The sequence below is a fragment of the Anomaloglossus baeobatrachus genome, chromosome 1, assembly GCF_048569485.1.
Source record: "Anomaloglossus baeobatrachus isolate aAnoBae1 chromosome 1, aAnoBae1.hap1, whole genome shotgun sequence".
In the NCBI taxonomy this organism is placed as follows: Eukaryota; Metazoa; Chordata; class Amphibia; order Anura; family Aromobatidae; genus Anomaloglossus; species Anomaloglossus baeobatrachus.
Genome location: NC_134353.1, coordinates 513,807,667 through 513,834,068, shown reverse-complemented (window position 1 = coordinate 513,834,068; position 26,402 = coordinate 513,807,667). Strand labels below are relative to the sequence as shown.

The window sequence follows — 26,402 nt, the reverse complement described above, 5'->3', positions numbered from 1 at the left end:
CACTGATCGTAGACTTGTTGAAACCAAGCGTCGCCAAAGTGGGAGAGCCTGCCACCGACTAAGGACGTTGCTGGAGCGGGCAGAGAGTCACGAGGAGGCTACCTTAGTGGCAGAACCTCCTGCGGTCTTCTGTGGACGCGCTTTTGAGCGCCAGTTGGATTTCTGGTCCTTAGCTGAGTTAGCGGACGAGGCGGAGGGCTTAGAGGACGACCAGTTGGAGGAACGAAAGGAGCGAAACCCCGACTGAATCCTACCCTGGGCAGGTTTCCTGGTCTTGGTTTGTGGCATGGAAGTACTCTTCCCGCCAGTAGCTTCTTTAATAATTTCATCCAGCTGTTCACCGAACAGCCGGGACCCAGCAAAAGGGAGCCCAGCAAGGTACTTCTTTGAAGAAGCATCTGCCTTCCACTCTCGAAGCCACAAGATCCTGCGGATAACGAGGGAATTAGCCGAAGCCACCGCAGTGCGGTGAGAAGTCTCCAGCATGGCAGACATGGCATAAGAAGAAAAAGCTGAAGCTTGAGAAGTTAAGGCATAGATTTTCTGGTGAGGGAATGCATCTCCTCTAGAGAAGCAGAGATGGCTTTGAGGGCCCACACTGCTGCAAAAGTTGGGGAAACCGCGGCCCCCGCCGCTTCATACACGGATTTGGCCAGAAGGTCAATCTGACGGTCAGTGGCATCCCTAAGGGAAGTGCCATCAGCCACCGACACAACGGTCCGGGCTGAGAGCCTAGACACCGGAGGGTCTACCTTTGGGGAGTGAGCCCACTCCTTGACCACCTCAGGTGGAAAGGGAAAACGGTCATCAGAACCACGCTTTGGGAAGCGTTTGTCAGGACAGGCCCTGGGTTTGGTCACAGCGGTCTGAAAACTGGAGTGGTTAAAGAACACACTCTTTACTCTCTTAGGCGAGGTAAACTGGTGCTTTTCTGCCAGAGAGGGTTGCTCTTCTGATACTGGCGGATTGAGATCCAGTACAGAATTAATGGAAGCAATCAAGTCACTAAGTTCTGAGTCACCCTCAGAAAGATCAATGGGGCACATGGAGTTAGACTCCGAACCCCCTGTAAAGGCATCCTCCTCATCCTGCGAGTCAGCTCTTGAAATCAGAGCCGCGGGATGAAGAGGGAGAGGAAACCCTGCGGCGCCTCTTAGGAGGACGGGGTCTGTGCCCTGATGATGACTCCTCTGTGAGCTCCAGTGGACGGAGGTCAGAGGATAGAGATCCTAAAGGACCCTTAGCAAGAGCATTAGAGGCACCCTGTGAAGGGGGCTGATGCATATTCATCAAAGTCCTGGACAGAAGTCCCATGGACTCAGCAAATGACTGGGAGATAGACCTAGAGAAGGACTCTACCCAGGCCGGGGGTTCAGCCACAGGTGCAGAAGTAGCCTGAGAGACCACTGGGGGTGAGACTCCAGGCTGTGGCACCGCCAAGCTAGAGCAGACATCACAATGTGGATAGGTGCTCGGTTCAGGCAGCAGGAGCTTACATGCAGCGCATGCAGTATAAAGCTTTGGAGCCTTGCTCCTCGTGTGAGACATACTGCTGGGGTGGAAAACAGCTTCTACAAGAGAATGAACCCCAGGGAGTATATACAGAGGTCCACAACCAGAGACCGGCTGTGGCTTACCAGACCGCTGGAAGCGGTGTTGTGTGCCCTCCAGATCCCGAAGCCCGGACCCCCAGTGCACAGCACCTCAGCAGGGATGCAGAGTGCAGGATGGCCCAGCGCAGAGTGATACCTGTCCAAGAAAATGGCCGCCGGAGCGAAGAGAGGGGGCAGGGGCGTCCCTGTAGGAAAGCGGGATCTGGAGGGCCATAGAGACCTGCAGGGGAGGAGTCACGCACAAGCAGTGGGGAGTGTCCCTCCCCTGTGCAGGACGGCCGCCGGGAGGAGCCGTGCCTGTCCCTCTGCATGAGTGACATGCGAGGGGCAGGTAACAGAAACTAGGCCTCCGGCAAAGCCGGGGCCTAAATTTGAGCAGCGAGGCCGACGCGCAGGCACCATCGGTGCGGTTCTCGGGCGAAAGCCAGAGGACCCGCTGGAAATGCCAAAACAAATAAAGCAAACACACTCTCCCCATACAATAAAGGACATGGACCCCCAACATATGAACGTCTCAGGTACTTATCTGCTGAGACGCAGGGCCAGGTCCCCGGGGATGAGTGATCCGGTCCAGCAGAGTCCTCAAGGAGCTGTGGACGGAGACCGGTCTCCTGCCAGGCATGGAGACCGCGCTGGCTCCCACTTCAATCCAGAGCCCAGGAGGGATGGTGAAGGAGCATGGTATGTAAGGCTCCAGCCTTGGAAAATCAACCTTACAACACCGCCGACACAGTGGGGTGAGAAGGGATATGCCGGGAGTCCAGACGTGGACCCGCACTTATTCAATCTTTTTCCAAAAAAAAAAAAAAATCATATGAGAATGCATGTGTGGATGTATGCCTCCTGAACACAAAGCGATAAACTGGCTGTGACTGGCTCACCAGGGGGTGTATAAGCTCAGAGAGAGGAGCTACACTTTTAGGTGTAGTACTTTGTGTGTCCTCCGGAGGCAGAAGCTAAACACCCAAGGTCTGTGTCTCCCAAAGGAACGATAAAGAAAATAACGTGCGCAAAACACGTCAGCATTTACATTAACTTTGCTGCCATAGCTGGCATAAAGATAGACATGCAGATTTTTGCTACAAACTGCAACAAATCAGCAACAAAAAACGCACTGTGTGCTCACAGCCTTACGTTACGTGCCCAAGGGAGAAAGTAACCGCGGATTTTGCAGCAGGAAACCCGCTGATTTTCCAGATAAATCCGCGTGTTTACGCTAGTACAGAAACTCCCCATGTTATCCTATGGTATTTGGGGAGTGCTGTATCATTGCTGCGGTATTTGCGGCTGCGGAAAATGCTGCGGATTTTCCGCAACCGCACGTAACTGTATGTCCATTATTCATGAGGAATTATCTGTGGAATTCCCGCCCCTCCACTATGGAGATACAGGGCGGGAATGCACAAAATCCGCACAGTTTCTGCAGGTTTACCGAAAAAACTCTGCAGATATACTACAGCCATGGATAGCTGCGGATTCCGGGGAGCTGCTGCGTCAACCTGCGGAAATACCTGCAGAAACGTCCGCAGGTACGATCTCCCGTGGCCACATGGCTTTATGATTCTCCAACTCCACCAGGCTCCACCCACTCTTCAAAAATGTCGCTATCGAGGCTGGGACTGGAGGGCGTAAAGTACAACTTAACATGGAATTGTACCCTATAGAAATACATAAAAAATATAACAGTGTGGACGTTTGCTCCATTAAACACTTGAGCAATTCATGAAAGTACTAAAACAGTAGTCATGAAATCATTACGATTATAAAGCTGGTATATGTGTTTATATACAGTATGTGTGTGTGTGTGTGTATTTATGTGCGTATATATATATATATATATATATATATATATATATATATATATATATCTACATATATGTTTATACATATAAATATATATGTGTGTGTATATTTATATGTGTGTGGGTGCACATATATATATATATATATATATATATATATATATATATGTGTGCGTGTTTATTTCTGTGTGCATATGTGTGTGCATTTATATATGTGTGTGTATATTTATGTGTGTGTGTGTATATACATATGTATGTATGTGTGTGGGTACATATATATGTGTGTACACACACATATATATATATATATATATATATATATATATATATATATATATATATATATATATATATATATATATATATATATATATATATTAATATTATTTATTATTATAGCGCCATATGTGTATATGTGTATATTTACGTGTGCGTGTGTATATATGTGTGTGCGTATAGATATATTATATTATATATATATATATATATATATATATATATACATATATATACACACACACACACGGTATGTCTGTGTATGTATATATATATATATATATATATATGTGCGTGTGTGTACATACATATATATATCTATATATATAATTGCCTTATTCTGTCTGTCTGTCTTGCTCCAAAATTGTGTCCTTACGATGACACAAAGCTGATTGGCCGCTGGGCTCGCCATGGCCCCGCCCCCCCCGCACGGATTGGCCACTCGCCTCGCCTTGGCCCCTCCCCCCGCACGGATTGGCCGCTCGCCTTGGGTCCGCCCCCCCCGCACGGATTGGCCGCTCACCCAGGCTCCGCCCCCCACACGGAATGGCTTCTCGCCCCGAGGTGAGCGCATCAAGGTCCTGCAGCGGCGGAACACACACACACATAAGAACAGACACTCAGACTCACACACTTTCACACACACTCAGACTCACACTTTCACACACACTCAGACTCATACACTCAGACTCACACACTCAGACTCGCACACTCAGACTCGCACACTCAGACTCGCACACTCAGACTCGCACACTCAGACTCGCACGCACACACACACTCGCACGCACACACACTCACATGCACACTCTCATGCACACTCTCATGCACACTCACATGCACACTCACACGCACACTCACACGCACACTCAGACTCACACGCACACTCAGACTCACACGCACACTCAGACTCACACGCACACTCAGACTCACACTCAGACGCACACTCAGACGCACACTCACACGCACATCAGATCGCATCCACGTCCTGCAGCGGCGGAACACACACACATCACACACACACACACACATCAGATCACACTCACTCTCACACACACCTCAGATCGCATCCACATACTCACAACATCCCGTGATATCGCTTGCTTCTCGGCGGCGATACTGTGCAGTGATCTTCCAGGACCTGCCGGAGGATCACATAGCCGGAAGCATGTGGTATCTCCGGATGTTGTGAGTGTGTCAGCGCGTATGTGCGATATCGTCAGTGTGTGTGCGTGAGTGTATGCGATCGGATGTGTGTGTGTGTGTGTGTGTGTATGCGATCGAGTGTGTGTGTGTGTGAGTGTATGCGATCGGATCTGTGAGTGTCGGCAGAGGAGCACGGCGTGCAGCACAGCTGCTGGGAACGCCCACCGGTGGGCACATGGAGAAGTGGGGTGTGTGTGTGAGTGTATGCGATCAGATGTGTGCGTGTTTACTGTCTGATGTGTGACTGTGGAGCACAGCATGGGGGATGGAGCACGATGGGGGGTGCACAGCATGGGGGGTGGAGCACGATGGGGAGTGCGCAGCATGGGGGATGGAGCACGATGGGGAGTGTGCAGCATGGGGGATGGAGCACGATGGGGGGTGCGCAGCATGGGGGATGGAGCACGATGGGGGGTGCGCAGCATGGGGGATGGAGCACGATGGGGGGTGCGCAGCATGGGGGATGGAGCACGATGGGGAGTGCACAGCATGGGGGATGGAGCACGTTTGGGAGTGCGCAGCATGGGGGATGGAGCACGATGGGGAGTGCGCAGCATGGGGGATGGAGCACGATAGGGAGTGCGCAGCATGGGGGATGGAGCACGATGGGGTGTGCGCAGCATGGGGGATGGAGCACGATGGGGGGTGCGCAGCATGGGGGATGGAGCACGATGGGGAGTGCGCAGCATGGGGGATGGAGCACGATGGGTAGTGCGTAGCATGGGGGATGGAGCACGATGGGTAGTGCGTAGCATGGGGGATGGAGCACGATGGGGAGTGCGCAGCATGGGGGATGGAGCACGATGGGGAGTGCGCAGCATGGGGGATGGAGCACGATGGGGAATGCGCAGCATGGGGGATGGAGCACGATGGGGAATGCGCAGCATGGGGGATGGAGCACGATGGGGAATGCGCAGCATGGAGGATGGAGCACAATGGGGAGTGGGGATGGAGCACGATGGGGGGTGCGCAGCATGGGGGATGAAGCACGATGGGGGGTGCGCAGCATGGGGGATGGAGCACGATGGGGGGTGCACACCTCCCCCCAAAACACACACACACACTGCCACACATGCACTGCACAACACACACCCACACTGGGAACCACAAACACTGCCCTACACAGACACCCACAGACAACGCCGCAGACACACACAACACCCAACACACAAACACCGCGGCACACACAAATATACGCACATACCGCACAACACACACATTGCACAAAACATACCTCCCCCAAAACACACACACACACCCCCACACAAACCGCGCAACACACATACACAACGATACAGACACACAGCGCTCCACAAATAACGACACACAACGCAACACACAAACAACACCGCTCTCACCCCCCGCTACACCCAGACAACACCCAGAACATGTCCAGCCCCTACACAAACACTTGCTAACTACACACAACATATATAACAAAAATCATACATTAACTACACAATACGTAAATTCTAGAATACCCGATGCGTAGAATCGGGCCACCTTCTAGTGTATAATATATATATATATATATATATATATATATATATATATATACACACACACATATATATATGAGGACCTCAAAAAATCAACTCCATTCTAGTGGTTTCTATGAGGAGCTGTCTAGACTGGAGTTGATTTTTTGAGGGAGAGAGATCCTCAAAAGATCACCTCCATTCTAGTCACCTCAGTACAGAGCCATCTAGTGTGGAGTTGCTAAAAGGAGGGACTCGAAAAAAAAAGCGTCTGCAGTGAGGGCCTCAAACAACTCCATTCTAGTCACCTCAGCACTGAACGGTCTAGAGTGGAGTTGATAAAATGAGGATCACAAAAATTCAACTCCATTCTAGACGCAACCGCAGCGCCACACTGACACTGCGGGATCTCAGCCCTCCCTCCGCCAGGCTGCACGTGACTAACGAGGACTCCTCCCAATACTTCCGGGTTCTTTTGATGACGTCAGGAGGGCGACGCGCGTGTGGTGCAGCTGCGATCTGTGAGTAGCGCGCTATATGGTGGGTCACGTGGGAGCATGGCTGCGGTTTATAATGCGGAGGCTGGACCGGGCAGTCTGTACAGAGCCTGATCTTATGCCTCATACAGACATTCTGCAGGAAGGAATTCCAGAGGGTTTCTATCTGCTAAAGCAATCACCCTGCTGCTTCATGGTGGCCACTGAGCCACAACACAAAGTGCTAATGACTGTCCCTGTGTTATACAGACTAGAGCCTCCAGCTGTCCACACACTGAGGGCTGAGGCCCGGCCGTCTCTCCCGTACAGGAGCGCTCCTCTGTTCTATGGACGGGTCGTCGGCTTGTCTCCTGGAGAGCATGGCTATCTGCAGGCTGAGATCGGACATGCCCAATCACCCTCTACCCTGACAGTCAGTAGTCTGGGCCCCAATACACAATACTGTCAGCTAAGCCCATCCATATTGGCGAGTTTGGCCAGTATTATCATCATTAACCCCTTCAGCCCCCGGGCACTTTCCGTTTTTGCGTTTTTGATTTTTGCTCCTTTTCTTCCAAGAGCCGTAACCTTTTTATTATTCCGTCAATCTTGCCATATGAGGGCTTGTTTTTTGCGGGACAAGTTGTACTTTTAAATGAAACCATAAGTTTTACCATATATTGTACTGGAAAACAGCAAAAAAATTCCAAGTGTGGAAAAACTGCAAAAAAAGTGTGATCGCACAATAGTCTTTGGGATATTTTATTCACTGTGTTCACTATATGATAAAACTGATGTATCTATGTGATGCCTCAGGTCGGTGCGAGTTTGTAGACACCAAACATGTATAGGTTTACTTGTATCTAAGGGGTTAAAAAAATTTCACAAGTTTGTCCAATAAAAGTGGCGCACGTTTTGCGCCATTTTCCAAAACACGTAGCGTTCTTATTTTTTGGGATCTATGGCTCAGTGACGGCTTATTTTTTGTGTCTTGAGCTGACATTTATAATGGTACCATTTTTGCGCAGATGCTACGTTGTGATCGCCTGTTATTGCATTTTGCGTAAAACTTGCGGCGACCAAAAAACGTAATTTTGGCGTTTGGAATTTTTTTGCCACTACGCCGTTTACCAATCAGATTAATTGATTTTATATTTTGATCGGGCATTTCTGAACGCGGCGATACCAAATATGTGTATATTTATTTATTTTTAACCCTTTAATTTTCAATGGGGGGAAGGGGGGTGATTTGAACTTTTAGGTTTTTTTTTTTTTTTTTTAAAACTTTTCTTTTTTACTTTTTTTTTTTTATTTTATTAGTCCCCCTAGGGGGCTATAGCGATCAGCAATCCGATCGCTCTGATCTATCTGCTGATCACAGCTATACAGCTGTAAACAGCAGATACACTCACTTTGGTTTTCCCTCTGCTCTCGGCCGAGGGGAAAACGAAAGTGAAAGATCATAGCAGCAGGCGTCATCACATGACCCTGTGCTACGATGGCAACCACCGATAGTCACGTGGTAACACACGTGACTTCCGCTGGGGGCGGCGGTAAGTAAGAAACATGACCGCGCGCGTTTAAATCTTGCTGCCAGAATTTGGCAGCAAGATTTAAGGGGTTAATGGCCGCGGGTGGAAGCGATTCCACCCGCGGCTAGCAGGCACACATGTCAGCTGTTGAAAACAGCTGATATGTGTGCCGATCCACGCCGCCTGCCCGCGGCAGGGGGCGGGGCTTAAAGGGACACGATCCTGGACGGATAGATCCGTCCAAGGTCGTGAAGGGGTTAATGGTAATGGATAGGGTGTGCGGATCGAGTCTCCAGACTTGGGTCCAGGTCACTGGTACCCTACAGCTAGACAGGAGCTTGCGAATCTCTCACCTTCCAGCGTCCCAGGAGTGGCTTTTGATTTCCCAGGGTTGGCGTGACGTCATTTGTTTATGTCCCACAGGTGACGTTGCACCAAACCCAGCACATCAAAGGCCACTCCAGGAAAGCCAGAAGGTAAGCCTACTTTCACACATCAGTTTTTTGCCATCAGGCACAATCCGGCAAAAAACGGATCCGGCGTCTATTGCCGCCAGATGCGTTTTTTCCTCCGTAGACTTCTATTAGCGCCAGATGACCTTGCGTTCCATCCGGCTTTCGCCTGATCCGGCAAAATTTGCTTGTTGGAACGTTGAAGAGAACGTTTTTTGTCTCTGGCGAAAAAACGGATCATGCTGAATCCGAAGCTGTACGGCTTTTTTTTTTTAATTTTTTTATAATGGAAGCCTATGGATGCCGGATTTGTCGTCATCCGTCATATGCCGGAAACGGTGTCCGCTTTTTGTTTCTGGGCATGCCCAGACGTTGTGTAAATAGTCTCTCTCTCTCTGTCGGTTGGTCGGTCTCTCCCTCCCTCCTTTATACTCATCAATCACGGGCGCGACACTGCTCTGGCAGCTTCTCCAGCTTTTGAAAATGCCGGCCACTCATTATTCCATCTTGTATTCCCTGCTTCCTCCGCCCACCGGCGCCTATGATTGGTTGCAGTCAGACACGCCCCCACGCTAAGTGACAGCTGTCTCACTGCAACCAATCACAGCCGCCGGTAGGTCTATATAGTGCAGTAAAATAAATAAATAAAAAAACGACTTGCGGTCCCCCTCCAATTTTGATGCCAGCCAAGATAAAGCCACACGGCTGAAGGCTGGTATTCTCAGTATGGGGAGCTCCACGTTATGGGGAGCCCCCCAGCCTAAAAATATCAGCCAGCAGCCGCCCGGAATTGCTGCATTCATTAGATGCGACAGTCCCGGGACTCTACCCGGCTCATCCCGAATTGCCCTGATGCGGTGGCAATCAAGGTAATAAGGAGTTAATGGCAGCCCATGACAGGACAGGAGTCTATGAGACACCCCCCATGATTAACCTATAGTAAAAGTAGATAAACACAAAACACCGAAAAACCCTTTATTTGAAATAAATGACAAAAAACACCCTAATTTACCACTTTATTAACCCCCAAATACCTCTCCAGGTCTGGCGTAATCCACACGAGGTCCCACAACACTTTCAGCTCTGCTGCATCGGAAGCTGACAGGAGCGGCTGTAGAATACCGCCGCTCCTGTGAGCTCCAAACAGCAAGTGAAGTGAATCGCGATATCAGTGGGGACGTCACTCAGGTAGTGCCGGGGTGTGTGTGGTGATAATAGGGGTGGTAGTGCCTGCGTGTGTGCGGTGATGACGGGGGCGGTAGTGTCGGGGTGTGTGCGGTGATTGGGGCGGTAGTGCAGGTGTGTGTGTGGTGATGATGGGGGTGGTAGTGCCGGTGTGTGTGCCGTGATGATGGGGGCGGTAGTGCCTGTGTGTGTGCGGTGATGATGGGGGTGAAGTGCCTGCGGGGATGATGGGGGCGGTAGTGCCGGTGTGTGTGCGGGTATGATGGGGGTGGTAGTGCCTGTGGGGATGATGGGGGGGCGGTAGTGCCGGTGTGTGTGCGGTGATGATGGGGGCGGTAGTGCCGGTGTGTGTGCGGTGATGATGGGGGTGGTAGTGCCGGTGTGTGTGCGGGGATGATGGGGGTGATAATACCTGCAGGGATGATGGGGGTGATAGTGCCTGTGGGGATGATGGAGGTGATAGTGCCTGTGGGGATGATGGGGGTGATAGTGCCTGTGGGGATGATGGGGGTGATAGTGCCTGCGAGGATGATGGGGGCGGTAGTGCCTGCGAGGATGATGGAGGCGGTAGTGCCTGCGGGGATGATGGGGGCGGTAGTGCCGGTGTGTGTGCGGTGATGATGGGGGCGGTAGTGTCGGTGTGTGTGCGGTGATGATGGGGGTGATAGTGCCTGCGGGGATGATGGGGGCAGTAGTGTCGGTGTGTGTGCGGTGATGATGGGGGCGGTAGTGCCGGTGTGTGCGGGGATGATGGGGGTGATAATACCTGCGGGGATGATGGGGGTGATAGTGCCTGTGGGGATGATGGAGGTGATAGTGTCTGTGGGGATGATGGGGGTGATAGTGCCTGCGAGGATGATGGGGGCGGTAGTGCCTGCGGGGATGATGGGGGCGGTAGTGCCGGTGTGTGCGGGGATGATGGGGGTGATAATGCCTGCGGGGATGATGGGGGCGGTAGTGCCTGCGGGGATGATGGGGGCAGTAGTGCCTGCGGGGATGATGGGGGCGGTAGTGCCTGCGGGGATGATGGGGGTGGTAGTGCCTGCGGGGATGATGGGGGCGGTAGTGCCTGCAGGGATGATGGGGGCGGTAGTGCCAGTGTGTGCGGTGATGATGGGGGCAGTAGTGCCTGCGGGGATGATGGGGGCGGTAGTGCCTGCGGGGATGATGGGGGCAGTAGTGCCTGCGGGGATGATGGGGGCGGTAGTGCCTGCGGGGATGATGGGGGCGGTAGTGCCTGCGGGGATGATGGGGGTGGTAGTGCCTGCGGGGATGATGGGGGCGGTAGTGCCTGCAGGGATGATGGGGGCGGTAGTGCCAGTGTGTGCGGTGATGATGGGATCTCTCTCTCTCTCTCTTGGCATGAAAAAGAAAAAAAAAAAACGAATCCGTTTTTTGCTGGATCCGTCGCATCAGTTCTTACACAATCTGCGACGGATCCGTTACATCAGGCACAAACCGGATTGTGCCTGAGGGCAAAGAACGGATGTGTGAAAGCAGCCTGAGAGATGTGCAGACCTCCTGTCTATCTGTAGGATACCACTGACCTGGGCTGGATCCTGATCTGCTCATCTCTAGTAACGGAGTAGTATTGTGCACAAACTCAGAAGATGTACAACACTAAGAAGTTTTTACAACCAGCCTTTAAAGGGAACCTGTCAGGTCCTCTGTGCCCTATAACCTAGCCGCATTCCCATGTGTATGCCAAAATTCCCTGCCTAACCAGCTCTGTATAATGTTACTTACTAAAATCAATGTTTAAAAAAAAAAAAAAGGATTTCTAGGGTTCCTTTTCCCTATGCTAATTAGGGCTGTAACTAGCTGCAGGGGCGTTGATTCAGCCGACTAGTCTGTCCTCTCTATGTGTTATCACGCCCCTCTACTCGCACTACACCTCTCTGAAGCCGGGACTTATACACCCAACATCAGAGAAGCTCAGTGCTGAGTGAAACATAGCTGCGTGCTGCCTTTATAAAGCATGTTACCATGCCCACAGGGGTGTGATAACACTGAAAGAGGGCCGACTAGTTGGGGTAATCAACGCCCCTGCGACTAGTCACAGCCCTAATTAGTATAGGGAAAATTAACCTTATAAATAATTATGTGAAACATTGTTTTTGACAATAACATTATACAGGGTTGGTAAGGCAGGAAATTTTGGTCCACGATGTGCCTGCTGCTAGTTTAGAGGGCATAGGGGACCTGACAGGCTCCCTTTAGGCTGCTTTCACACATCCGGTTGTTGCCGTGCGGCACAATACGGCGCTCTGCAGAAAAAACGCAAACGTTTTTTTTTGCCGCCGGTTGCGTTTTTTCCCGCATAGACTTGCATTAGCGCCGTATTGTGCCGCATGGACTTGCAATGTGTCCAGTTTTGCCGGATGCGGCATATTTAGCCCATGCGGCGGCTGGATGGAACGTTGCCTGGCAAGTTTTTTGGCGCGTAAAAAAAAAAACGCATCGCGCGATGTGGCACGATTCACAATGTAAGCCTATGGACGCCGGATGCGGCGTCCTGCGGCAAAAACCGCATCCGGCCACAGGGTGCGGTTTTTTGTACTGCTCATGCTCAGTATCAAGCCGCATCCGTGAAAAACCGGACGGGCCGCATGGAAAAACTTATGCAATGGATCCGTTTTTTTCGCCGCATCCGTTGCATAGGTTTTTGAGCCGGATTGTGCCGCTCAGCACAATCCGGATGTGTGAAAGCAGCCTTAATGGTGCAAAATATAAAATAATGCTAGAACTACACAACAGCTTAAGCCACAACACCTATTACACAGCCAAAGCTTGCTGTGTGGTACAGTACATGATGACACTTCCTCGTCGTGGTCGCAGTACTTTCTCTATCGTTCATTGGGGGATATAAATACATGTAGTATCTTATCAACACAAGTGCTACCACTAATCACTGATTGTATTGGTGATGTCAACTGTTCAGATCCCCGCTGTGACCTGTGATTGGCTGCAGCATCCACATGTGTTGTGCTACCACTGTAGAACAGAGGAAATGTGCAGCATGTAGAACGTTTGTTTTCTGTTCTAAAGTAACTTCAAATGAAAACCAGAGACCGGAAAATTATGTGTGCTCCTCCTTTCATTAGCATCAGGTCCATTTTGTTATATTATTTCTATTCCTCTGTTCTTTATATGAAATAGCCTAACCCTTTACTGTCTTATTTTATCAGTTTCTACTGAGAAAGGACCAATAGAGGTGGCCATGTTGAAGTTTGCTGAAAACAATATGCGCTCTAAGACGGTCGATTATCAAGGAGAAGTTGAAGACACCCGTAATGGGGCAGACAGAGGGAACGAGACACGTGAAGACATCAACTCTTTACTAGATCATCTCACTTTAATTCATATTGATTTACGTATTAATGAATCTGAATTAAACACCCAGGATCAGGACGCTTGCTGCTCGGTAAGTGTGCTGTGCCCATGGCAGATCATTGGGGCAGATTTATCAATAGCTTTTAAGTCTAAGGCTGTGTGAACCCACGGGACTCTGTACCTGCGGATATATCTGCAGGTATGTCCGCAGGTTTCCCGCAGCAGCTCCCTGGAATCCACAGCTATCCATTGCTGCCGGATTAGAGCGAAATATCTGTGGAAAACCTACAGACATTCGTGCTACTTACCTGTGGAAGTCCCAGCCTCTATCTCCATAGAGTAGAGGCCGGATTTCCGTAGGAATAATTGACATGCAGTTACGTGCGGCAGCGGGACATCCGCAGCATGTTCCGCAGCCGCACATACCGCAGCATGGACTCAGACACTCTCCATGTCCCTTAGGATAACATGGGGAGTGTCTGTACTTGCTAAAACCTGCAGATTTATCTAGAAAATCCAGATAAATCCGCAGGTTTTCCACGGCAAAATCCACGGGTACAGAGTCCTGTGGGCACATAGCCTAATGCGGGCATCACACGAGATGATCTATCGTGCGATATGTCGTCGGGGTCACGGTTTTCATGACGCACATCCGGCATCATTTACGACGTCCCGTGTGATACCTACGAGCAACGCAGAACGTTCGCAAATCGTGTATCGTTGACACGTCGCTCATTTTTAAAAAGTCATTTATTTTTCTTTGCGCCGGTTGTTCATCGTACCCGGGGCAGCACACATCGCTCTGTGTGACACCCCGGGAACGATGAACACAGCTTACCTGAAAACTGCTGTTCACAAACGCTCTCCATCCAACCTCACTCAGCTCCAGCTGTTTACAAAGGAAGAATGGGCAAGAATTTCAGTCTCTCGATGTGCAGAACTGATACACATACCGCAAGCGACTTGCAGCTGTAATCACAGCAAAAGGTGGCGCTACAAAGTATTAACTTAAAGGGGATGAATAATATTGCACGCCCCAATTTTCAGTTATTTATTTTTTATAGAAGTTTAAAATAAGCAATAAATATCATTCACCTTCACAATTGTGTCCCACTTGTTGATTCTTCACCATAACATAAAATTTGTATCTTTATGTTTGAAGCCTGAAATGTGGGAAAAGTTTTAAAAATTCAAGGGGGCCGAATACTTTTACAAGGCACTGTATGTAAGCCCACACACAAGCCGTGCACTGCATGTTGACAGTCTCCTGGGAATCTTGTTATAACCTGCTTGCAGGATTACAGTGAGGGAATGAAGGGGATAGAAAGATAAAAATACCTGTGTAATGAGGTATGTACTAACCACTGCAGTTTAGAAGGATATTCAGAGGTGACAAAAATAGAAGGAAAATGAAAGACTGAAGTCGACTCATCAAGACTGGTACGGTCTAGATGGAGTACATGACACCAAATTTATAGGGGCTCGCCACTTAATACATTTGGCGTTTCTCATCTGTGGCGTGCACCATCATGCACCGTGCCATAAATACTTCTCCAGTCAGTGACATACCAAACGCCAGCATTTTTGAGGAATTTGACGTGCGAGCATATCCATGCCCCTGTCCTGTTTATTTTTGTGTGAGCTGATTCAGAAAGCGGATGCCAAGTTGCACATTGTTTGCATAACCTTCAGCAAAAAATGTGCTACTTTTTCCAGCTTTGATTAATCGGCTGCTAGGACTGCAGGTTTTATCTTTGCCCAAATCGTATGGATGCTCTACGTTGAAACAATATTAAAATGGGTGTCAAGATGTATATGTCCTTAGAAGTGTTTCCCATTTTCAACATTTATGGTATGTATGGTAGGATGTCATGTTTGACCCATCTAACCCTCTCCATTGATTTCTAAAGGAGCTTCAAAAATTGCTGATTGCACCATAATCTCGGTGTAATGCCATTAATGTCCCTGCTGGGAACACCCCTTTAAGTCTTTACATGCCTATATTGTTATACATGGTTTCAAGAAATTGTAAAACGGTCCCCTGAAGAAGTACACGAAACGCGTGTTTGGACTTGTCCCCATGTACGTCCACATGCGGCTTTAATACTACCGGTGAGCTCCCCTACACAACTTCTGTTGGGTATCTGACACCCTTTGTGTACTGGGTGTTTTTATCCAGGTCTCTGACTTTGTTCAGATTGACTCTTTTTTGGGGTGTTTTTCTTTTGATATTTTCCCCTCCCCTCATTTGTGGGATTACTATACAGCAATGTTATTTTTTAGCATTTGAGCAGCTTTATGTGCTTTGCATGTGGCCCTATGTGAGGATTCTTTCACCCTTTTTGTCAGATGTCCTGTCTATTTACATTTATGTACATCACATCCCTTGCACTTTTTTATACAGTTAATAAATTACATTTTTCATTACTCCAGTGCTTCTTTGTGTCAATTTTCGACTTAGGGATGTATATACACATACAGGCAAATATAAAGACTTCCTGTTTTTTTGGTATTTTTATGTCTTTTGAAGTTGTTGCCTTTTCATTGTTCCAATGAGGTCCTTTAATACTCCTCTGCTTTATCTAAAACGTGTAAGATGTAGCCTCAATAATTGGTACCTGTTATTTTAAGTTGAGTTGTTAATACAGGACTATTGCGGTTACTTAAGGTACCGTCACACTTAACGACGCTCCAGGGATCCCACCAGCGATCTGACCTGGCAGGGATCGCTGGAGCATCGCTACATAGTCGCTTGTGAGCTGTCAATCAGGCAGATCTCCACAGCGATCAGAGATCAGCCACCAGCGACGCGTGTAACGACGCTGTGCTTGGTAACCGTAGTACACATCGGGTTACTAAGCAAAGCGCTTTGCTTATAGTTACCCGATGTGTACCTTGGCTACATGTGCAGGGAGCAGGGAGCTGGCTTCTAGAAGCTGCGCACGCTGATAACCAAGGTAAATATCGGGTAACCAAGCAAAGCGCTTTTCTTGGTTACCCGATGTGTACCTTGGTTACCAGCATTCGCAGCTCCCTGCTCCCTGTACATTCATATCGTTGCTCTATCGCTGTCACACACAGCGATGTGTGCTTCACAGCACGAGAGCAACGACCAAAAAATGGTCCAGGACATTCAGCAACGACCGGCGACCTCACAGCAGGGGCCAGGTCGTTGCTGGATGTCACACACAGTGACATCGCTAGCAAGACCGTGACTCAGCAGCGGTGTCGCTAGCGATGTCGCTTAGTGAGACGTGGCCTTTACATATACTTGATAATCTCGTTTTTTGCAACCCCTTCAGAGAAATGTAATGAGAAAACAGAGACACTGGGAAAAAATAGTTGCTGCCAAAAAAAGTAAAAGAAGGCTAGAAAAAGAGAGAAGGAAAGCCAAGCAGCCTGGGGACGCCAGTGGAGGTAACGTGAATATGATCTTTTTTGATTGTCTTTTTGGAAATATGAAGGTCACTGTCATGTTTTTAGAATTTTTTTCCATTTTTAATTTTTTAGCATCATTTGCGTCGCCATTTAGACTTGAGTTTATATTTCTGGTCGAAAAAAAGGAAGCTGGTATATCCGGTAAAATTCAGCCACTTTATTCAGAATCCATTAAAACATCGTAATGGCAAGATGGCTGAAACCCCAGTGATGCATTTAGACTAACGTGTTAATCATTACTATTACGATTAAGACCACTGGGTCAAAATGCGTCAATTACAGCTCGTAAAATCTGTTCCCCATTTACATACATGATGCATTGTTGAGTGAATACGTGGGGAAATTACCGTATTTCTTTATCGTTCCTTTGGGAGACCCAGACCATGGGTGTTTAGCTTCTGCCTCCGGAGGACACACAAAGTACTACACTTAAAAGTGTAGCTCCTCCCTCTGAGCTTATACACCCCCTGGTGAGCAGACCCAGCCAGTTTATCGCTTTGTGTTCAGGAGGCATACATCCACACATGCATTCTCATATGATTTTTTCCTTTTGGAATGAGTTTGAAGAACTGCAGTTCCACGTCTGGACCCCCGGCATGTCCCTTCTCACCCCACTGTGTCGGCGGTGTTGTAAGGTTGATTTCCAAGGCTGGAGCCTTACATGCCGTGCTCCTTCACCATCCCTCCTGGGCTCTGGCTTGAAGTGGGAGCCAGCACGGTCTCCATGCCTGGCAGGAGACCGGTCTCCATCCGCAGCCCTTCAGGACCCTGCTGGACCGGAGCACTCATCCCCAGGGACCTGGCCCTGCGTCTCAGCAGCTAAGTACCTGAGGCGTTTATATTTGGGGGTCCCTGTGCTGTATTGTTTGGGGAGAGTGTGCTTGTTGTATTTACTGACATTTCCGGCAGGTTCTCTAGCTATCGCCCAAGAACCGCGCCGATGGTGCCTGCTCGTCGGCCTCGCCGCTCAAATTTAGGCCCCGGCTTCGCCGGAGGCCTAGTTTCGTTTTCACTGCCCTCAGATGTCACTCATGCAGAGGGACAGCGCGGCTCCTCCCGGCGGCCGTTCTGCACAAGGGAGGGACACTCCCCACTGCTGTGCGTGTCTCCTCCCCTGTAGGTCTCTATGGCCCTCCAGATCCCGCTCTTCATGCAAGTCCCGCCCCCTCTCTTCACTCCGGCGGCCATTTTCTCAGCGTTCACTCAGCTCTGGTCTGAGTTCTGCATCCCTGCTGAGGTGCTGTGTTTGGGGGTCCGGGCTTCGGGATCTGGAGGGCACACAATACCGCTCTGCACAGCACAGCGGTCTGGTAAGCCACAATCGGTTCTGGTTGTGGACCTCTGATATACTCTCTGGGGTTCATTCTCTGGCAGAGCCCCCAGTTCAGCAGCATGTCTCACACGAGGAGCAAGGCTCCAAAGCTTTACTCTGTATGCGCTGCATGTAAGCTCCTGCTGCCTGAACCAAGCACCTATCCACATTGTGATGCCTGCTCTACCTTGGCGGTGCCACAGCCTGGAGTCTCCCCCCCCAGTGGTCTCTCAGGCTGCTCCTGCTCCTGTGGCTGAACCCCTGGCTTGGGTAGAATCCTTTTCTAGGTCTATCTCCCAGTCTTTTGCTGAGTCCATGGGACTTCTGTCCAGGACTTTGCTGAATCTGCATCAGCCCCCCTCACAGGGTGCCTCTGCTGCTAGGTCTCTCTCAGGACCGGAGCTCACAGAGGATTCATCCTCAGGTCCCAGACCCCGTCCTCCTGAGAAGAGACGTAGGGTTCCCTCTCCCTCCTCCTCCCGCGGCTCTGATTCAAGAGCGGACTCGCAGGATGAGAAGGATGCCTTTACAGGGGGTTCGGAGGCTAACTCCATGTACCCCATTGATCTGTCCGAAAGTGACTCAGATTTTAGTGACTTGATTGCTTCCATTAACTCTGTACTGGATCTCAATCCGCCAGTATCAGAGGAGCAACCCTCTTTGGCAGAAAAGCACCAGTTTACCTCGCCTAAGAGAGTAAAGAGTGTGTTCTTTAACCACTCCAGTTTTCAGGCCGCTGTGTCCAAGCCCAGGGCCTGTCCTGACAAACGCTTCCCAAAGCGTGGTTCTGATGACCGTTTTCCCTTTCCACCTGAGGTGGTCAAGGAGTGGGCTCAGTCCCCAAAGGTAGACCCCCCCGGTGTCTAGGCTCTCAGCCCGGACCGTTGTGTCGGTGGCTGATGGCACCTCCCTTAAGGATTCCACTGACCGCCAGATTGACCTTCTGGCCAAATCCGTATATGAAGCGGCGGGGGCCTCCTTTTCCCCGACTTTTGCAGCAGTGTGGGCTCTCAAAGCCATCTCTGCTTCTCTGGAGGAGATGCATTCCCTCACCAGGGAATCTATGCCCGAAATGGTTGCCTTGACTTCCCAAGCTTCAGCTTTTTCATCCTATGCCATGTCTGCCATGCTGGAGGCTTCTCACCGCACTGCGGTGGCTTCGGCTAATTCCCTCGCTATCCGCAGGGTCTTATGGCTTAGAGAGTGGAAGGCAGATGCTTCTTCAAAGAAGTACCTTGCTGGGCTCCCTTTTGCTGGGTCCCGGCTGTTCGGAGAACAGCTGGATGAAATTATTAAGGAAGCTACTGGTGGGAAGAGTACTTCCATGCCACAAACCAAGACCAGGAAACCTGCCCAGGGTAGGATTCAGTCGGGGTTTCGCTCCTTTCGTTCCTCCAACTGGTCGTCCTCTAAGCCCTCCGCCTCGTCCGCTAACTCAGCTAAGGACCAGAAATCCAACTGGCGCTCAAAAGCGCGTCCACAGAAGACCGCAGGAGGTTCTGCCACTAAGGTAGCCTCCTCGTGACTCTCTGCCCGCTCCAGCAACGTCCTTAGTCGGTGGCAGGCTCTCCCACTTTGGCGACGCTTGGTTTCAACAAGTCTACGATCAGTGAGTGAGAGATATCATCTCTCACGGCTACAGGATAGAATTCTCTTCCAGCCCGCCAAACAGATTTTTTCTCTCAACTCCCCCCTGCTCCAAGGCCGCCGCCTTCTCACAGGCCGTGGCATCCTTGCAGGCCAACGGAGTGTTTGTACCAGTTCCCGCCCGGGAACGGTTCAGAGGTTTCTACTCAAATCTCTTCCTAGTCCCCAAAAAGGACGGTACATTCCGACCTATCATGGATCTCAAGCTTCTCAACAAGCATGTTCAGGTGCGGCACTTTCGCATGGAGTCTCTGCGATCAGTCATTGCCTCAATGACCCAAGGGGATTTCCTAGCGTCCATCGACATCAGAGATGCCTATCTGCATGTGCCAATTGCAGTTTCAACACCAGCGTTGGCTACGTTTTGCAATCAGAGAAGATCATTTCCAATTTGTGGCTCTCCCATTCGGGTTGGCCACAGCCCCTCGGGTATTCACCAAGGTCATGGCAGCAGTGATTGCGGTTCTGCACCTACAGGGGTTGGCAGTGATTCCTTACCTGGACGACCTTCTAGTCAAGGCTTCATCCACCGCAGACTGTCAGCGGAGTGTCTCGCTCACTCTCGCCACTCTAGCCCAATTCGGGTGGCTGGTCAATCTGCCCAAATCCACTCTGACTCCGACCCAGAGTCTCACGTACCTAGGGATGCAGTTCGAGACTTTGCCGGCACTTGTGAAGTTGCCCTTAGTCAAACAGCAGTCCCTCCAACTGGCAGTGCGCTCTCTGCTGAGGCCCCGCTGTTCTTCCCTCAGGCGTCTGATGCAGGTGCTGGGTCAAATGGTGGCGTCAATGGAAGCTGTCCCATTTGCCCAGTTCCATCTGCGCCCCTTGCAGCTGGACATTCTCCGCTGTTGGGACAAGCGGCCTTCCTCCTTGCACAGGTTAGTGGCTCTGTCGCCACAGACCAGGAGCTCTCTTCAGTGGTGGCTTCGGCCCCTCTCTCTGTCCCAGGAGCGCTCCTTCCTGGCCCTGTCCTGGGTGATCCTCACTACGGATGCCAGTCTATCCGGCTGGGGAGCGGTATGTCTCCACCACAGAGCGCAGGGCACTTGGACTCCATCCGAGTCAGCCCTTTCAATCTATGTGCTGGAAACCCGAGCTGTGCTTCTCGCTCTCCTAGCTTTTCACCACCTGTAGGCGGGCAGGCACATTCGAGTCCAGTCAGACAACGCGACAGCGGTTGCCTACATCAATCACCAAGGCGGGACACGCAGCCGCCTGGCAATGTTGGAGGTACAACGCATCCTTCAATGGGTGGAGGACTCGGGGTCCACCATATCCGCAGTCCACATCCCAGGCATGGAAAACTGGGAGGCAGATTATCTCAGCCGTCAAACCGTGGATGGTGGCGAGTGGTCCCTGCGCTCGGCAATGTTTCAGTCAATCTGCCGCAAATGGGGCACTCCGGACGTGGACCTAATGGCATCCCGTCACAACAACAAGGTTCCTGTTTACATGGCTCGCTCCCACGATCCTCAGGCATTCGCCGCAGACGCTCTGGTTCAAAACTGGTCCCAGTTTCGTCTGTTCTACGTGTTTCCCCCTCTAGCTCTCTTGCCCAGAGTCCTGCGCAAGATCAGAATGGAGGGCCGTCGAGTCATCCTCATTGCACCGGACTGGCCCAGGTGAGCTTGGTATCCAGACCTGCTCCATCTGTCCGTAGAGATGCCGTGGCGTCTCCCGGACCGTCCAGACCTTCTCTCGCAAGGTCCGTTTTTCCGCCCGAATTCTGCGGCTCTCAAATTGACGGCGTGGCTCTTGAGTCCTGGATTTTGACGGCTTCTGGTATTCCTCCTGAAGTCATCTCCACTATGACTCGGGCCCGTAAGTCTTCCTCCGCTAAGATCTATCACAGGACTTGGAGAATTTTCCTGTCCTGGTGTCGCTCTACCGACCATCCTCCTTGTCCTTTCTCCTTGCCGACCCTTCTTTCTTTTCTACAGTCCGGTCTGCAGCTAGGACAGTCCCTCAACTCTCTCAAGGGACAAGTCTCAGCTCTGTCAGTCCTGTTCCAGCGACGTCTCGCTCGGCTGGCTCAGGTCCGCACCTTCATGCAGGGCGCGTCTCACATCATTCCGCCCTACCGGCGGCCCTTGGATCCCTGGGACCTTAATTTGGTTCTCACGGTTTTGCAGAAACCCCCCTTTGAGCCTCTTAGGGAGGTTTCCTTGTATCGTCTTTCACAGAAAGTGGCCTTTCTGGTGGCCATAACTTCCCTCAGGAGAGTCTCTGATTTGGCTGCGCTCTCTTCGGAAGGTGGTTCTCCGTCCGACTCCGGACTTTCTTCCTAAGGTGGTCTCTCCTTTCCACCTTAACCGGGACATTACCCTACCTTCCTTTTGTCCGGCTCCTGTTCATCGCTTTGAAAAAGCGCTGCATACTCTGGATCTGGTGCGTGCTCTCCGGATCTATGTGTCTCGCACCACTGCACTTAGGCAGTGCGCTTCTCTTTTTGTGCTGACCACAGGTCGGCGCAAGGGCCTCTCTGCTTCTAAGCCGACCTTAGCTCGTTGGATTAGATCGACCATTTCGGACGCCTACTAGAGTACTCAGGTGCCTCCCCCGCCGGGGATCAAGGCACATTCGACCAGAGCTGTCGGTGCCTCTTGGGCTTTTAGGCACCAGGCTACGACTCAACAAGTCTGTCAGGCTGCCACTTGGACTAGCGTGCATACCTTTTCGAAGCACTACCAAGTGCATGCTCATGCTTCGGCAGATACGAGCTTGGGCAGACGCATCCTTCAAGCGGCTGTCGCCCATTTGTGAAGTTAGGTTCTGCCTACTTCTTAGTTTATACTGTTTCTTTCCCACCCAGGGACTGCTTTGGAACGTCCCATGGTCTGGGTCTCCCAAAGGAACGATAAAGAAAAACAGAATATTGTTTACTTACCGTAAATTCTTTTTCTTATAGTTCCGTATTGGGAGACCCAGCACCCTCCCTGTTGCCTGTTGGCAATTTTCTTGTTCCGCGTGTTCTCACCGGCTGTTGTCATGGACAGTCTCCGGTTGTTCCGGCTCTTGCTCTGTTCTACTTGTGGGTGGCTATTCTCCTTCAGATTTTGCACTAAACTGGCTGGGTCTGCTCACCAGGGGGTGTATAAGCTCAGAGGGAGGAGCTACACTTTTAAGTGTAGTACTTTGTGTGTCCTCCGGAGGCAGAAGCTAAACACCCATGGTCTGGGTCTCCCAATACGGAACTATAAGAAAAAGAATTTACGGTAAGTAAACAAAATTCTCTTTTTTTCGCTTTATAAGACGCACCTGATTATAAGACACACACCCAAATTTGGTGAAGGAAAAGAGAATTTTTTTTTAATGTTAAATGGGGTCCATCTTATAATGCCAGTGTCCCTCTAACAAATCATATAGGGTATATGTCCCTCATAGCCCCCCATCCTAAAATTAGCCCCCTTAATCTGGATATGGCCCCCTTATATTGAATATAGCCCCCTTGTGATGGCACACGTTCCCCTGTGCAGCCTATGGCCCCCTATGGATTGCATACATTCCCCTGTGCTGCCCATGGCCCCCTATGGATTGCATACATTCCCCTGTGCTGCCTATGGCCCCCTATGGATTGCATACATTCCCCTGTGCTGCCTATGGCCCCCTATGGATTACACACATTCCCCTGTGCTGCCTATGGTCCCCTATGGATTGCATACATTCCCCTGTGCTGCCTATGGCCCTCTATGGATTGCATACATTCCCCTGTGCTGCCTATGGTCCCCTATGGATTGCACACGTTCCCCTGTGCTGCCTATGGCCCCCTATGGATTGCATACATTCCCCTGTGCTGCCTATGGTCCCCTATGGATTGCACACGTTCCCCTGTGTTAGATAACGCCCCCATGGTGCTGCCCATGGCCCCTATATAGATCGCACAAGTCCCTCTGTGTTAGATATCGCCCCCATAGTGCTGCCCATGGCCCCTATATAGATCACACAAGTCCCCCTGTGTTAGATATCGCCCCCATAGTGCTGCCCATGGCCCCTATATAGATCGCACAAGTCCCCCTGTGTTAGATATCGCCCCCATAGTGCTGCCCATGGCCCCTATAGATCGCACAAGTCCCCCTGTGTTAGATATCGCCCCCAGGCTGCTGCCCATAGTAAAATAAAACCCTCTTTCCTTACCTCCTCCAGCGTTTATCTCCCTCCTGTCTCCCTCCGTGCTTCTCTTCCTCCACTTCCTGGTTCTCAGTGCGGTCATGTGATCGGCACAGCAGACAGATCTCTGCCTGCCTGATCACAGTGGAAGCAGGGACACGGGGAGAAACGCTGGAGGGGGTAAGTAAAGCTTTTTTATTTTAGAATGAGCAGCAGCCTGGGGGCCAAATCTAACACGGGGGGGCATGTGCGATCACACTGGGACGCAGGCTCCTATAATATGCACCGCTGCCCCAGCCCATCACTGCGTGCAATTTCAGCACCATTGGAGATGGACAGCGGCTGTGCATATTATATGAGCGGGAGCAGGAGATCAAAGGCTGCAGCCCGCAGCGTTCCCCTGCGCTCCAGAGCTGCTGCCCCCACCTCCCCTGGACCCTGCAGTGTACATATATATATATATATATATATATATATATATATATATATATATATATATATATATATATATATATATATATATATATATATACTTCCCCCCGTATATTCGGCTTATAAGACGCACCCCCTACTTTCCCCAAAATTTGGGGGAACAAAAGTGCGTCTTATAAAGCGAAAAATACGGAAGATTTAGAGCAAAGTCATCAATGTATCCACAATAGAATTCTGGTGTAAAAGATATTGAAATTTTGGACAAATGTGACTTTTTATTTTTTACACCACTCCTGTGCAGTGGTCAAAGTTGAGACAGGGCTGAGTGAAGCCCACCCTGCGAATTCATCAAAAGTTACTCCACTTAGTGGCATAATTTACACCAGAAATATTCTACAGTCCCTAGCCGGAGTAATGTTTTGAGCGGAGGTGCACATCACTTAAGTTGCACCCCTTAAAGGGAACCTGTCACCACTTTTTTGGCATATAAGCTGCGGCCACCAGTGGCCTCTTATATAGAACATTCTAACATGCTGTATATAAGAGCCGGGGTATAACATAAAAAAACACTTTATAATACTTACCTAATGGTCACACGGTGGCCTTATGGGCGTCTCTGTTGTCCAGTGCCGGCGCCTTCTCTTTCGGCCAGCTTCGTCCTCTTTCTGAAGCCTGTGTGCATGAGGCGGCTACGTCATACACACTCGCCGGTTCTGCGCAGGCGCACTACAATACTTTGATCTGCCCTACTCAGGGCAGATCAAAGCGCGCCTGCTCAGGACCTGCATGCCGGTAAGTGTGTATGATGTCGGACCCGTCATGCACAGCGGCTAGAGAAGAAGGAGATCAAAGATGGACAAAAGAGGCGGCGCCGGCACCGGACAATGGAGACGCCCATATGGCCAACCGCGCGACCTTTAGGTAAGTATTATAAAGTGTTTTTTCTGTTATACCCCCGGCCTCGGCTCTTATATACAACATGTTAGAATGCTGTATATAAGAGCCCGGTGGTGGTGGCCGCAGCTTATACGCCAACATAGTGGTGACAGGTTCCCTTTAATGAATTAGGTCCTTCTTACTCTACTGGTCCCTTAATTAAGACTGGTGAGCACAATGCGTTTGAATCTGATCCCTTAATTTCTGTATATTAAGAGTTTTTAATGGATATTTTCAATCAGAGCCACGTTTTATATGGCACAATACTCCTTTCCATACCACTCAATTGACCAGGAGGTAGGAATTTAAATTTCGGAGTCCAGCTTTATATAATTTAAAGGGATGTATCTTTTATCTTCACCCCTTCCAATATTGTGTATTTCTTTGTCGCTCCATTGGGAGACCCAGCCAATTGGGTGTATAGGCTATGCCTCCGGAGGCCGCACAAAGTATTACACTAAAAGTGTAAAGCCCCTCCCCTTCTGCCTATACACCCCCCGTGCTCCCACGGGCTCCTCAGTTTTTATGCTTTGTGCGAAGGAGGCAGACATGCACGCACAGCTCCATAGATTAGTCAGCAGTAGCTGCTGACTATGTCGGATGGAAGAAAAGTGGGCCCATATAGGGCCCCCAGCATGCTCCCTTCTCACCCCACTCTTGTCGGCGGTGTTGTTAAGGTTGAGGTATCCATTGCGGGTACGGAGGCTGGAGCCCACATGCTGTTTTCCTTCCCCATCCCCCTTAGGGCTCTGGGTGAAGTGGGATCCTAATCGGTCTCCAGGCACTGAGGCCATGCTCCATCCACAGCTCCAGAGGACTCTGCTGGATAGGAGCCGAGTATCGTTCAGGGACATGGCCCTGCTACATGGAGGTACTCTGTGTCCCCGTGGGGACCGCGTACAGCAACACTCCAGCATTGCTGGGTGTGCTAGTGCACCAGGGACAGCGGCGCTGACCGGGTTAAATGTGCCATTACACACTCAGCGTCGCTGAGTGTGTTTGTGTAGGGGGACTACCGCGCTGACCGCCGCTGCCATGATTAACTCTGCGGCGCGGCTGGGACTTGTAGTGCGCCGGGGACTTCCGCGCCGGCCGCGCTTATACGGCGGCCGCGCTTATTACTCGAGTCCCCGGCTTTTGCGGCCTAGTCTCTTTTCCTCCCACCCCCAGCCCTGAC

General features: G+C 50.5%; 1 protein-coding gene across 3 annotated transcripts in view; it reads left to right on the top strand.

Moving 5' to 3' along the window:
* Positions 1-6,852: 6,852 nt before the first annotated feature.
* TRMT10B (tRNA methyltransferase 10B) overlaps positions 6,853-26,402 on the top strand; it is a 48,790-nt gene continuing 29,240 nt past the window's right edge. The window contains exons 1-4 of one of the 3 annotated variants that reach the window (XM_075316141.1): positions 6,865-6,893; positions 8,804-8,856; positions 13,206-13,441; positions 16,653-16,767. In XM_075316141.1, coding sequence (XP_075172256.1) covers positions 13,238-13,441; positions 16,653-16,767 — 319 coding nt within the window. In that variant the 5' untranslated portion in view covers positions 6,865-6,893; positions 8,804-8,856; positions 13,206-13,237. Of the gene's footprint in view, positions 6,913-8,803; positions 8,857-13,205; positions 13,442-16,652; positions 16,768-26,402 lie in introns of all 3 variants that reach the window. The other 2 variants (XM_075316137.1, XM_075316145.1) reach the window with 2 other exon arrangements.